Source organism: Myotis davidii, unplaced genomic scaffold (assembly GCF_000327345.1).
Source record: "Myotis davidii unplaced genomic scaffold, ASM32734v1 scaffold32, whole genome shotgun sequence".
Lineage (NCBI taxonomy): Eukaryota > Metazoa > Chordata > Mammalia > Chiroptera > Vespertilionidae > Myotis > Myotis davidii.
In genome coordinates, this window is record NW_006286587.1 from 1,506,229 (window position 1) to 1,521,446 (window position 15,218).

The window sequence follows — 15,218 nt, forward strand, 5'->3', positions numbered from 1 at the left end:
TAGAAGAATATTAGGTTCTTGATGATCATGGAAATGCCTTATATGCTCTGGATTGCTTCCCTTTGCCAATCAATTATTGGCAGAGGGCACAGGAAACCATGATTGGCTCAGACTAACATTTTGGGGGTGAATAGACATTGGGGAGTAAAACATGGAGACATTTGTGCCAGTTTATAGCAGAGGGAGAGAAGGGCAAAGAAGTCAGGAGATTTTCAGGGCATTATAATTGTGATAGTTCATGGGATCTTAACTAGGGAAGTGGGAAAGTGAAATGTGTGGGTAATGGGGATGAACGTGGAGGAGAGTTGGTTTAGTGGATTGGAGGTCCCCATGGGGCTGATGACTCACTGGGAAGGGAGAAGAAAGCTAAATGAACCGGAGAGAGAAGAGATGGTAATAGCATAGGAGTACAGGACACCTAAAATGAGCATTTTGGTGGTTGTGCTATTACTGGTAATGACAAGACCTAGAAGACTGAGTAACTAAAGTGGGATGGAGAAAGATTCTAATGTTGAAATTATGAAATGGAGAGTCTGGATTTTGGAGGGAACATCTCGGATGTTGAAGTAGTTGAGTGAAAGGCAGTGAACAAGATGCTAATGTCTTCAGTGGGTGAAATGTAATTAGGGTCTCAGTAGATATCTAAAAAAGTGAGGGAGACTGATCCAAAAGAGTGTCTGTTTCAGAGAGACTGACATTGTTGGTGGAAGACGGAGGAAAAAATGACGTGGAAACGACAGTGAGAAAGAAAATAGCATCCTTCTTAAATAATAAAAATTTCTATATAACACACTATACTGGAAACAAAGTATAAAGAAAAAAGGAAAGTGAGAAAATATATTTATAGTATATATAACATACAAATGGGAGCTCCTTAATATAAAAAGAACTCCTAAATATTAATTTGAAAAGACCACTTGGTTGCAAAGTAGGCAAAGAATATGGAATCTAAATTCACAAAGGGGGAAATACAAATGAACAAGCGATGAGAAGATTCAAACGTTAGGGCTAGTACCAGTCAAAACATTAATTAAATAATAGGATATGCCTACCATATTGGCAAGATCTCAAAATATTGCCAAACTTCAGGCTTGGCACGAGTGTGGGAAGACAGGTGCTGATGTACACTATTCAAAGGTTTGGTTATAGATTGCCACTTCAGAAGCAGCAACTTAAATGGCTATGGTGGATCTGTTGTGAGTTGTGGCGTGATGTGTTTGCCCATCACAGTTATGCTGACTATAGTGTTATTGTATTAAATACTTATAACTGTTACTCTGAAATTTTTTTTGGTCAATCCTCACCCAAGGATATTTTTTCCATTGATTTTTTTTCCTAGAAAAAGTGGAGGGAGGAGTGAGAAAGAGAAACAAAGAGAGAGGAACACTGAGTTGAGAGAGACATTGATTGGTTGCCTCCCTCTTGTAACCCTACCAGGGCAGGAATCGAACCTCTGTGCACTGGCCAACACTCTAACCATTGAGCACACTAGCCAGGGCTATGTGATCTTATTTTTTAAAATACCAGCTCATATTTATAAATAAGTTTTTGTGGCTGTTTTTATAGTAGAATGTATTATTTTCTCCATCTTATCTGGAAAGATTTAGATATGATTTTTATTTATTTGTCTTGATTTTAATATATGTGTATCTTCTTAAATGTATATATTTGTTTTATCTGTATTTGTGTAATCTGAATATAACTATGCAGTTATTTTCTTCTGGTTATATAGTATGCATCTCACTTTGCTTAATTTGGATTGTATTGAGAATTAAGAAATATATTATTAATATATAAAATCTTGATGGACTTAAGTTTTTTTTCCTTTAAATTACAGATTAACTGGATCTTCTGGGTTTGTAACAGATGGACCTGGAAATTATAAATATAAAACGAAGTGCACATGGCTCATTGAAGGACAGTAAGTAATAATGGCTAATTATTTTTTTAGGATAGAGCTCAGTGTGGCATTACTTTTCCTATAAGTAAAATTAACAAACTGTAGCATAAAGTACTTAAAATATTTTTATTCGATAATTTCTTATTTTCTAAGTAAATTTTATTTTTCTTAATCTTTATTTTTACTTAAAAAAAACTTCTTGTGATGATTTAATGCTGTAGATGAATTGTACACACCAGAATTTTGTATATTTTCAGTTGTTTTAGTTTAAAAAATGGAGTATTTTAAGTGATGTGCTTAAAGCATTAGAAAATCATAATATTGTGTCATTTTTATAAATACATATTTTTATTGTGGGGATGAAAGTTAGAATAACTGTTATTGGCCAAACAACTCCTTCTCTTTGCTCCCATGCCTCTCCAGCTGTTACCTTCTTTTTCTTACCTTCAGCAAACCTTTCAAGCAGTGTTTCTCAAACTTCTTGGTTTCAGGACCTCATTACACTCTTAAATTTATAGAATTCTAAATAACTTTTGTTTTTGTGGGTTATATCTGTTTTTACCATATTAAAAATTAAAACTAAGAAATACTATTTAATTCAGTTTAAACAACTGATAAACCCACTATGTGTTAGCATTAATGGCATATTTTTATGAAAAAAGAAGCCCTGTATTTAAAAAGTTAATAAAAGAATGGCATTGCTTTACATTTTTGTAAATCTCTTCCCTAGATTAATAGAAGACAGCTAGATTATCATTTTTTCTGCATTCACTTTTAAAAAAAATACATTTTTATTGATTTCAGAGAGGAAGGGAGAGGGAGAGAGAGATAGAAACATCAATGGTGAGATAGAGTATCATTGATTGGCTGCTTCGTGCACATCCCCTGCTCAGAATAGAGTCTGCAACCTGGGCATATGCACTGACCAGGAATTGAACCATGACCTCCTGGTTCTTAGGTAGATGCTCATCCACTGAGTCACGCCAGCCGGGCCTACATTCACTTTGTTTCGATGTTACCATGGTGAAGTATGTGAAGAAAATTAGGCTTCACTTGAATATGAAGTGGGAAAAGGGAAGGGGTTTTTATAGTGCTTTTAAAGAATTGTGGATGGTAGTCTTTGACAAGTGGTAGTTTCTTAAAAGTAAATTACAATGTGGAATATGAAACAATGTGAATGAACTTTAGGAATTTGTTAAATTAAAAGTAGTTAGTGTTCTTGTACTTTGAATGGATCTTTAACCTGTGCATGGTTTTATAACATGATTTGTGGTCATTTGGAAAATATTGGCTCACTGAATTATGCAGATATCCCATATGTTGATATATTTCATTATATAATATATTTAAAAAATCACATTGTGCTGTGGCCAGGTAGCTCAGGTGGTTAGAGCATTGTCCTGCTACCTAAGGTTGCAGATTATATTCCTGGTTAGGGCACAATAAAGAATCAACCAGTGAATGCATAAATGGGTAGAACAATAAAAATCGATGTTTTTCTCTCTCTCAAATCAATTTAAAAAACCACATTAGTTATATCACCATCAATCTCATCAGAAAGTTTTAAATATTGGGAAGTTGTATCTAGGTGGCAGATATCAATCTTCCGAAGCTTTAATTATTGCTTGAAGGCTTGTATTTTATCTTTGGCACCAAATACTGCCAATTGTTTTCTTTGAAGTGACAGTTTTACTTTGTTCATTTTCAAGAAAATATCTGCCATATATCCAAGTCTGACTTTCAAGTAAAAATGGTAAATGGTGTTCTAAAAGAAAGGCAACTAGTTCAGCTCACAACTCAAACAATTTCAAAAGTGATTTTCCTTGAAACCACTGTACTTTGTTAGGTAGCAGAAGTGCTTTATGCATACTTCCCACCTTGTCATGCATAATATTAAAAAGATGTGTACTATTAATAAAATTTATAGTTTCTACCATGTAATAAAGCTGTGCTTAAATGAAGCTGTCATTTCTTTTTTTCTGTCTGTGAGGGAGTGATGGTGAAGCATTACAGTGATTACTAGTACAGTTTGGTGCTACCGTCTTGTTAGATTCCAAGGTGTCAGCAGTTTTACCCACCATTTGCTCTTGTACCATTAGTAAATGCCAACGTGATGATAAGGTACATGAAAGCTTAGTATTAATTATTATGCACATAGTCTTGACCTTTTGGGCCCCTAAAAGGGTCTCAGGGCCCTTGGTGTTCTGTGGACCACACTCTGAGAACTTGTGCTCTATTGTCTGCCCTTGCCCTTTCTGTCAGTCCACTCCCATCTGGTGTCCTCCACCATTGCTCAGCATGGGATCTCAGTGGTTGTTCCTCCTCAGCCTAAGCAACAAATAATTTCTTCTTCCTCTTATTCCCATATTCAGCCTATCAGTAAGTTCTGTCCATTTTCCTTCTAGAATATCTCCCAAATCCTTCTACATTCTCCTTTTCATATCCATCTCTGAAATTATTATAAAAACCACCACCCTCAATTTCCTCGGCCCCTGTAATAGCCTTGAAATTGGCCTTTTGATTTTTGCTTTTGCCCCTTGCTTACCTCTTCTTATCTCATGAGGTTCCCTCGATTTACTGTTTCAGATATGCTGATTTTCTTCATATTGTTCTTACACATCAACTTCTTTCTTCCTGAGTCTTTAAAACAATGCTGTTTCCTCTGTGTGAAACATTGTTCCTAAGCTTTTCATATGGCTTATCTCTTGTCATTCTAATCTCCTTCAAAGCTTTCTGGGGTATTTCCCCACCACCTGGTGTACTACCATAACATAATTCCTTCAATTTCTTCACAGTATTTATCATCAGCTGAGTTAACTTATTTATGTATTTACTTAGATAGGTAAGTGTGAGGTAGAGGAAAGTCTAGACTGGAGACATATAATTAGGCATCCGCGGGAACTAGATGGTGTTGCTAATACCAAGAGCTGTTTGAGCTGAAGCCAAGTAAGAGAGTGAAGGAGTAAGTGGGATATGAGGAAATGGAGAAAACAAAGCTTTCTGTAGAGTTTTACTCTATTAAGAGGAGAAAGGGATGGGTGGAGTAATAACTAGAAGAAGAGTTGGGATTTGAAGCTTTTTATGTTTTGTTGTTTTTGTAAAATATGTGATATCGAAGGAGATTTAAATGTGGATGTAGATGTTTCAGATAAGGGAGATGCTAAATATTTGAAAAATGGAAGGAGAAGTAGGTAGGTGTATCTGTTTTGAAAAATGGGAATTTGAGGGATTTTTGTCTTGGTGAGAGAAGTGGGTGGGACTGAATGGCTTGAAATAGTAATTGAGATGACCAGTTGTGGAGAGGGAGAGAGAGTTAGTAATAGGACTGCTGGCAGGATTGAAGTACCATTTGAAGTTGGTGAGCAGTGACCAATCCTGGAGCCAGCCCTCTCAGTGGTGTGACTTTCTCTGGCACGGATTAGTTTTGTTTGGGTTCAGTCTAAGTCAAAGCAGGTAAGTGTTTTCCTCTAGACCATGGCTTTTGCCAAGTAGTTCCATGAAAAGTCAGAGGGGTAGGTGAGTTTAGAGAATTGGCAGGTGTGATTATGAAATGATGTAGTGTGGAGTCTTCAGTTGAATAAGGAAGTATAGAACTAGAAGGGCTAATGGGTTGGTTCAGAGCCTGTTAATGAATGGCTACTGTATAGACTATAAGGCCCAAAGAGGCACAGACCATGCTGTTTTGTGTATTAGTTCATGTTTAGTGGTCTGTTGCAGATAGTATATACTAAGTGAATCTTTGGCAAATAATGATATACTCTTTAGTATTAATTTCTCCTCTCTGTAAATTAAAAACCTAGATATATATTTTTCAAATGTTTGATAGTGATAATTATTATAAATTATTTTTGGTTTGTTTTTTTCAGGCCAAATAGAATAATGAGACTCCGTTTCAATCATTTTGCTACAGAGTGTAGTTGGGACCATTTATATGTTTATGATGGGGACTCAATTTATGCACCACTAATTGCTGCCTTTAGGTAAGCTCACTCATATTAGTTGTTAATCATATGATTTCTGAATTCAAACATATGTCCTAGGTTGCATTCTTACTGGACTCACCTTTATTATTCCTTAACACACTATTTCATGGAAATAGTACTATTTCTGGAGGCCTGACTTGGTTTCCTGTAACTATTAGGTAAGTCTATTGGGCAGAGTACTTGACTTCTCTTTTTTAATTTCCTGCTCTGGATAGTCGTGATGGTAGTATTGTTCATCTGCTTCTCCTGGTGGTGGTGAAGTTTACATTTTAAAAATATTTTGTGAGTAATATATTGAATAATAATATTTCTGTAAAAAAATTAAATCAGGGATCACGTTAATTTTAATCCTTGCTGTGTTCCTCATTACATAGGCCTTCAGGAAGTATTTGTTAAATTCAAATTTAGGTGTGTGTGTATTTATGGGTGAGGGGAATTTTATGGAAGAATACACAGAAAATGAACAGTGAATACACATGCAAAATGAAATGATCTGAGGAGAATGAGGAATATACCATTTATGTATTATAATATTTTTTCAATAATTGTATTCTATATTGTTAAAATAGCTTAACACCCAATATATGGCATGTTCTAATTTCTTTTGGCATTTTAGTTTTTATTAACAATAACTGGCTGTGTTATTATCTTTTTGACCACATAGGAATTGAAAACCATCCTATTTTTCTTCCTTTAACTTGATAGAAGATTTATAAAATAATATATTTTTAAAATACACATCTCCTTAGGAAGTCATACTTGTCAGTTTTTCATCTACAACTCACTTTCTGGATTCCCCACCCCCTATAAGTATTTTATTTCCTTGACTTTAAATAGAAATCAATTCAACAAATATTTTTTTGTATTCCTCACATGGGACTAGTCTCATGTGGGTGAGGAAGTAACAGAGTAAATAGTACAAGAGTTGCCAAGGACACAGGAGACCAGGGGACTAATGTGCCCTTGTATTTCTCCCCTCCCTTTGGCTTAGAAATCTCTCTAACATATCTTTGAACTAAGAACCAGTTTCTAAGATTCACTTCCGAGGCCAAAGATCAGGGTGGATAGGCCATGCTAAGAATTAAAATGTCATTTGCTAAGTGTTGAGCATGTATGTCTTTATGCCAGAATTTGAAGCATTCCTTGCATTATAGTAAGAGGCACCACAAATTTTAACATAAGCGTAAAAACTACCTATAAATGTTATCATGATAGTACTTGTTGGGGGTTCACTTGATACTGAGTTCATTAATCCAACTATATGGAGTCTTGTAATGTGCTGGGCACGTGTAATCAGCTTGCCATTAGCCTGGGGGGAACATGAGCCAAGCAGGTATGCAGAATCAGTGCTGTGCTTCACCTGGACTGGGTATTTGATGAGCAGACATGTGAATCAACAGCAGCATATAAATAAGCAGAAGGCTGTAATTGTTCTAATTGATGACATTTGAGAAGAGCCAAAGTATATGTATGTACAGAAAACAGAAATTTTAGGTTTCTATAAAAAAAAACAAAACGTTGGTTAACTGATAGTATAGATTAATCCATTGATTGTGTTAAAATTTAACCTAAGGCACAGTATTAGAATATAAATTTTCTAAAATTATAGGGAGAAAATACAGGTTTGAAAATTGAAATTTACCTGAAACACAAAACCTCTAAACCACTGATAAACAGAACAATTTGGAAACCCTGTCACAAGATGGGGAGCCGAGAAATGCTGTTGGGTCTGGAGGACTTGGATAGAGGAATCAACCCAGTGGTAATGTGCTGGGGCCTAGAGTGGAGAGAGCCTGGCAGTAGCTGGTTCAGTCAATAAAGAAAAAAACCACACAGGATTCAGAGGACGTGGACTTTTAATCTGAATTCCGTTTTGTAGTCTTCAGTTTTTAAAACCTAAGATGCAGGTGTTGTATGGTGTTTTCTCTGGGTGTATTGCAAATTATGAAGCAAAGAGGCCGGTGTGGCTAGGGCAGCCGTGGGCAAACTACGGCCCGCGGGCCAGATCCGGCCAGTTTGAAATGAATAAAACTATTGAAAAAAAAGACCGTACCCTTTTATGTAATGATGTTTACTTTGAATTTATATTAGTTCACACAAACACTCCATCCATGCTTTTGTTCCAGCCCTCCGGTCCAGTTTAAGAACCCATTGTGGCCCTCGAGTCAAAAAGTTTGCCCACCCCTGGGCTAGGGTCAAGTGAATAAGGGAAGAGAATAATGGTTGAGATTTTTGTTCATTGGGTGGTGGTGATGTCTGTGGAACAGACTGCATAGGACCTGGTAAGGATTTAGGCTTTTAGAGAATGAGGTGGCAGTGTTGGTAGTGGTGACAATATCTCAATAATTAAAGATATTGAGCATATGAAGCTATGCAATAGGCAGGTAAACATAGGAAAAATGGTTAACATTGGGAGTGTAAAAGAAACTCAGAATCTAAATTTAAAAATCACTTTTTACTTATTAGCGAAGCTAAAATAGGACTAGTAATCTTACTTGGTGGGGTGAGGTGGGATTGACTCTTCATTCTTTATTGATGGGACTTCAAGTTCGCATGTCTCTTCTGGAAAGCAAGTTGGTATTATGGGTCAGGAGCCTTAAAGCCATCATTTAGAACCTTGATATAATTCTTTCCCTCTCCAGGTACCCAGTGAATATTTTTGTGTGCTGGACCAAGATACCATAAGTTCTGAAGGAACTTTTAGTGATATTGGAAATGCTTATGGTATATTACTGGTAAAATAAACTATAAAATGTAATCTGGTATCAATTAGGCAAAGAAAATACATCAATATGTATTTGGAATTATGTGTTTGTTTATCAAGCTTACTTATTTATATGTTTACTTTTCATATCTTTTGCTAGTATTTGATAATCATCAACTCATGAAGTTTGTTACTTTCTGTGATTATTAGAGGTTTACTCAGTTTTTCAAAGAAGCATTATAAAAATGTTTATTAAAAGAAAGAATAATAGGGCCATTGATTTCAAATCTTAATAGAACTATAACCCAGAATAAAGGAGAATCTAGCAAAAGATTCAGGTCTATTCCCCAGAGAAACCAGAATAGGGTTGTAACATGCATTTATCACAGGAAGTTGCCCATCTTCTTGGAAGTGGTTTTTGAAATTATAAAGATGAATTTCAGCTCTGAGTTTGTGTTTGCCTCCATGTGATATGTCTGTGATTGTGTTTCTCTTAATAAGAAATGTATTTTCATTTCAGTGGCCTGATTGTTCCTGAAAGAGACGGCAATGAGACTGTCCCTGAGGTTGTTGCCACATCAGGTTATGCCCTGCTGCATTTTTTTAGTGATGCTGCTTATAATTTGACTGGATTTAATATCACTTACAAGTAAGATATTTAAGTCTAATATTTGTAGTTTTATTCAAAAGACTATATACTTTGTTTTAACAGTAATAATGACTAACATATATTGAGGGCTTATGGTGTGACAGGCATTGCGGTAAGCAGTTTGAATGTATTTTCTCATTTAAAGTTTTTTTAAAACAGTGAAATATGGGCACTGTTTTTCTATTTGTTTTATAATTGAAGAAGCTAGTGGGAAACAATACATTGTTAAAGTGCTTGAAACACAGTTTCAACCTAGATCTTTCTGCTATTGAGCTTCTGGAAGAGAGGAGCATTTTCCTGCTAATGGATTAAAACATAGAGGGTTTTTGCTAAGGACGATTTAACAAATAGTAGTAGTTTCATGTACTCAGTGGTTGCACCATTGATGACAACTTAGTTGAGGTTACAGAGGAAATGTAGACAGACAGACTTTAGCAGCTTTTGGAATTTGTTATGATACGAAGAGAGGCTAATTTGGTTGTTGCTAATCCTCACCTGAGGATATTTTTTCCATTGCTTTTCCGAAAGAGTGGAAGGGAGGGAGGAAGTGGGAAAGGGGGGCGGGTGGAGAGAATGTCACTGTAAGAGAGACACATCGATTGACTGCCTCCTGCTCATGCTCCAACTGGGGGTCAGGGAGCGAACCCACAACCCAGGTACATGCCCTTGACCAGGAATCGAATGTATGACCCTTTGGTGCGTAGTCTGGTGCTCTAACCACTGAGAAACCATGGCCAGGGCTAGAGAACCTTTTGTCTTTTCTATTTTCCTCTTAAGAAATGCCCCTCGATTAAATGAACCTCAGTAAAGGAAGCAAATTCCACTAACGGGGGGCGGGGAGGGCGGGCGGGGGGACGGGTGCTGCTCTCTCTGTGGAGTAGCCTATTCTCTGTCTCACTGCTTCACTAATAAACCCACTTCTTCAAACTGAAAAAAAAAAAGAAGAAATGTTTCTTTTTCATAAGTAGTTAAATAGGCTAGTGGCTTGTGATAAAGAACTTCTGTGGCCCTCAAAGCCTAAAATACTATTTGGCCTCTTACAAAATAAGTTTACCTGCTCCTGCCATAGGCAGTGATCTCTACTTGTAACCTTTATATTGGGTTCTTTTCTGCCTATTTTCTCATGATCTCAGTATTCATTCAGGCTGATTTGAAGCCGTCTCTATCTTGATTTGTATGGTGATTCAGTCTTTCAGGCGCCCAGGGTGTGTGACTTGGCAGCCTAGGCGGCTTATCACACACAGTACTAGCAAGGTGATTTTTAGTGACACAGGTAGGCATAAAGGCTGGGTTGAGGGGAGATGCTGATAGGTTGGTTGGGTACAGATGAGATGTCTAAACAGGACATTGATATTGGAATCTAGGACTCAGACAGTGACTTACTGGCCTATGGGGCATGTGGACAGTGACTGGCCTATGGGGTTTGTGCACGGTGAGGAGAGGGATAGTAGAGGCAGCTAAGAGGCATGGGAATGCTGGTGGGCTTCATTGTCACAGAAGCCCAGAGAAGAAAGTGTCAGGAAGGAGGAAGCTGACAGCTATGAGGTTGAGTAAGCAAAGGAGGCTTTAGGTCACCCTAGCTGGGGAGGGTGGAGTCGGGAGCCTAGTAGGAATGGAAGATTAGAAAGTCATGGCACTGACAGTGGGAAACTGGTGAATTTCTTCTCCGAAGGGGAAGGGCTAGAAGGGAGATGTGAGTTTAGGCTAGGGCTTCTCAACCTTCACATGCACAGGAATCTTCTGTAGGACTTGTTAAAGCACAAATTTCTGGGCCCTACCCAGAGATTGTAGTTCAGCAGAGCGGGGCCTGCGAATCTGTGTTTCTACATACCTCCTGGGTGATGCTGCTGCCACCTGCAACAATCTGGGCAATAATCTTTAACACATTTTGTAAACTTTCAGAGACTATCCAGAGGGTGCCGGGAGCCGGTCCACCCTTGCTGTTTCAAGGGACCTGGCATATATGGCATACTGTTCTTAATATGTTTGCTCACCTTCTTGGCACTATGTGTTTTAACCAAGGTCACCTCTCCAAGAAAGGTTGTTTCCCCAGGTAGAGATTTTCCCCTGAAGTTAGGGAGGAAATAAAACCCCTTCACTAAGTGCCAGGTGGGTAATTAATCTCTTTAACTACGAACAATCATGCTTAAGCTACATAATCTTTACTCCCTGGAATGGAGATAAGAAACGCCCTAACCTTTGGAATAGAGATTGATAGGATTGGAATCAACTAGTCAGAACCTGGCTACAGAACTTGGTTGGAGAACCTAGACAGAACCTGGCTGCAGAAGCCGGCTACAGAACCTGGCGACTGAACCTGGCCGGAGAACCTAGCGAGAGAACATGGCTACAGAACCTGGCTGGAGAACCTGGATAATGTGGCTGGAGAACCTAGCAAGAGAACATGGACACAGAACTTGGCTGGAGATTGTGGCTAGAGATCCTGGCAAGGCTGCTGATCAACTGAACGCTATCTCTGTGTCATTCCTTCTTCGCCGACTCCGTCCACACCTTTGGGGACCCCTGGACCTGCTGGGGCTGGACCCCAGCAATGAGGATGATGGTGCATTGTTGCAGTTTGTCTTATTCTTTTCTTTTCCAAACTTGCAACATGCATTTGGTCATTTTGTAATGCTCATCATTTGTGGGCTACCAAGAATAGGGTAGTCATTCCATCCTTGCGAAGCTAAGCCTGGACATTTTGCAAGAATTTCTTCTCTCTTTGTAAGTTCTTTCACTTATCTCTTAAGAGAATCCAGTAAGGTCAATTTGATTTTGTTACTTACCCCAGCTGTGCTTTGTTGGGTGACCCTGTTTAGGCTGAATGGTAAGTACTGCAGCCGTGCTTGTGAATGAACTGGAAAGACAGTGACGTTCTTAAACCTTGTGTAGGAGGAAGTTCTCCTAAATTATTACACGTGTTGCTTTGTTTTGATTTAATTTTTTCTCACTGTTTTTACAGTTTTGACATGTGTCCGAATAATTGCTCAGGCCGAGGAGAATGTAAGATCAGCAATAGCAGCAACACTGCTCAGTGTGAATGTTCTGAAAACTGGGAAGGTGAAGCATGTGACATTCCTCACTGTGTAAATAACTGTGGTTTTCCTTATCGAGGCATATGCAATTCCAGTGATGTCAGAGGATGTTTCTGCTTCTCAGAGTGGCAGGGTAGGTGCTTTTTTCACTTTTCTTCCAACTTACAGTATATTTCTAGTGTAATAACTTATAATTGACTTTATCCCTAGTATCTCTATCTTCTCTGTTGTTCAAATATCAGGTAGTGTTTAGATTTTCACATCTCTTTATTGAACTTCTTACAAATCTTTGAAATTTATAGATGTGTGGTTGTAGTCTCTTTAGAATTGGGGAAGGGTTTGAAATTCTTTGTAATTCATTCATGAAAGTTGGAGAACTTGGTCTCAGCCATAAGACGACATAGCAGAGAACCAAGCTGGGGGACGGGACAATAATAATGTCTCATCAGAAACTTTCATTACATAGTAAAAGTCTAAAGTAGTCAGCTAATGGATTTATCTGTAGATAAAAGTTATTAAAGAAGCTTTAGCTGATACTGATTTAGTGATTTTCTTTATACATGTATCCCTTCGTCAGACCACTTTTATTGTGAAAGGAAATGTGCTTTTATAAATGCCTTATTTGTTCAATTTGACCAAATCAAGGAGGTAAATAACTGATGGTGCAGCAGAAGCCAAACGTTCCAAGAATGGAGCTTCTTGATTTTCTAGGAAATGGGAAGTTTGTACTATTATACCTGGGACTAGTCTTTACATTTTAGCCCTAAAGTTTTGTTTTTTTTCCATTTGCACTAATAATCCCTTTGTCCTCTTTCCTCCAAGGGCTGTTGAAGCAAGTGTTTTATTACTAAAAAATCCTAACCTGTATGTGGTCAGGTCATCATTAAAAAGTATGTGATGTTGAATTTTATGAAAGATACTGTTGGTCTCTAGCTTTGAGTAAATGAAAAGCACAAATTAAAGTGATTTGTCTGATATCTAGACGCTAAAGGGCAAGACTGAGTATTCTTTAGATATTTGTTACATTTAGTAGATTAAAACTTGAAATGCAGTAATTTTAAAGCTGCATTTTGTGAAGCTAATTTATTATGTTTTCTTAGGTCCTGGATGTTCAATTCCTGTACCAGCTAACCAGTCATTTTGGACTCAAGAGGAATATTCTAACCCAAAGCTCCCCAGAGCCTCTCACAAAGCTGTGGTCAATGGAAATACAATGTGGATTGTTGGAGGATATATGTTTAACCACTCAGATTACAGCATGGTTCTAGCGTAAGTTGTTTTAACACTTTTGCAAAAAAATTAATTTTCCATTTTAAAAATTTATAAAATAAACAAAAGGAAAAGAAATCATCAGTAATTCTATTATCTGGTGGAAAATCTCTTAATATTTTGGTAATAGTATCCCAGACTTTTTTGACATATCCTTAGTTTTTGAAATTGGGAGCCACAAAGAATTTATTGTAATAAGCAATAATTCATCTTTTCCAGGTACTGTATCTTGTGCTTTGCTTTAGGTACATAGAGTAGGTTCTTTTTAATAGGGGATTACTTTATCTCTTCATTTAATTAAAAACGTATCTATAGAGCAAATGGTTTGAATTTATAGTTTACCGGTGGAAATTAGGCCACTGTGTAGTACTTCCCAGCCTTCAAGGTCTTTTTACTGGTCTCATGCCACTTATCCTGAAAGGAGGCTATATATTGTCATGGTGGAATTAGCTATGGAGATTGACTTTGGGGAGAAATTTATCAGCGCTTAACTCACTGCTGATTTTGTGCCCTCGCAGTGTTTTCTAGACATTTTCTATTAATGAAGGTTGTAAAAAACTAGCATCTGTTCTTTAAGGGGTTCTGCGAATATGGCAGTGGTGGCATAGTTTATGATTTCCCCCAAAATGTATCATTAAATACGCAGAACAGCTAGGAAACATGCAAAAAAACATGGGTTACATTGATAACAAGACTTGGTTAGAGGTATGCATCTACATCAAGCATGTCAAATTCAAAAGCTTACATGGGCCAAATAAACAAGGTTTAAGTTTATGTGGGCTGCAGAAAGACAGAAGCTTCAATTTTCATAGAAATGTAGCTTTATTTCTATAGAGACATGTTGAATATAAACGGCTGAAACAAATGAGTAATCATTAACATAAAATAATAGAACATCTTAATAAAAATTAATATTTTCTTGAACATTAATTTACCAGACACTGAATAACTGCACAAATTAATGACCGTAACACAAATAAACCTATATTTCTTGTTCTCCAAACTTAAAATATTTCCTGTTGCGCACACCAAACAAGTCAGTCCAAGACTAGTGATGTGGCAATCAGCTGCTAAAATATTCGCTGCCAGTATTAGTGGAGAGAAATGGTGCGCCTGCACGTAAGGCACATAAGGGAAATTAATGCAACACGATTATAGTCATCAGTCATTAGCGAACATTGTAGTTCATTATTAATAGTTATGTATAACAGGATATTGTAAAAATTAAGTTACGAAATTTTTATTAAAATGTTTCTTACACACTTATATTGGCTGGGCCCCAAAAATATTTGTTGTGGGCCCGCGCGTTTGACATGCTTGATCTATGCAGATGGGTAGAACTAAACCATTGACAGCTGCAAGACTTGTATGTATCAGTATCTGTGCATGAGTAAGCAAAGGGGAGCAATGAGTCCACTGGCTTGAATAGTAGGTGTAAATGTGTTTACAGAAGCCACAGTAGTCCTTCTCAGAAAACACCTTGCATGGTCAGAACTCCACAAAAGTCTTGCAGCGTTATGCAGTCAGTTTTGTAAAACCATTTTCCCGGATAGTTTAGAGTTATTTTTACCTAAAGTATAATAATGTGGGTGTTTTTTTTTTATATATAGTGAGAGTAAGATACATAGGGAAAGCAAGGGAGGGTGAGAAGGGGGAGACAGCCAGGGAGAGACAATGA

General features: G+C 37.3%; 1 protein-coding gene across 1 annotated transcript in view; it reads left to right on the plus strand.

Annotated features, from left to right (window-relative positions):
- The first annotated feature begins 722 nt into the window (after nt 1-722).
- ATRN (attractin) overlaps nt 723-15,218 on the plus strand; it is a 127,911-nt gene continuing 113,415 nt past the window's right edge. The window contains exons 1-6 of the mRNA XM_006758124.2: nt 723-739; nt 1,838-1,921; nt 5,767-5,880; nt 9,108-9,236; nt 12,199-12,404; nt 13,372-13,540. Of these exons, the coding sequence (XP_006758187.1) occupies nt 723-739; nt 1,838-1,921; nt 5,767-5,880; nt 9,108-9,236; nt 12,199-12,404; nt 13,372-13,540 (719 nt within the window). The remainder of the gene's footprint in view (nt 740-1,837; nt 1,922-5,766; nt 5,881-9,107; nt 9,237-12,198; nt 12,405-13,371; nt 13,541-15,218) is intronic.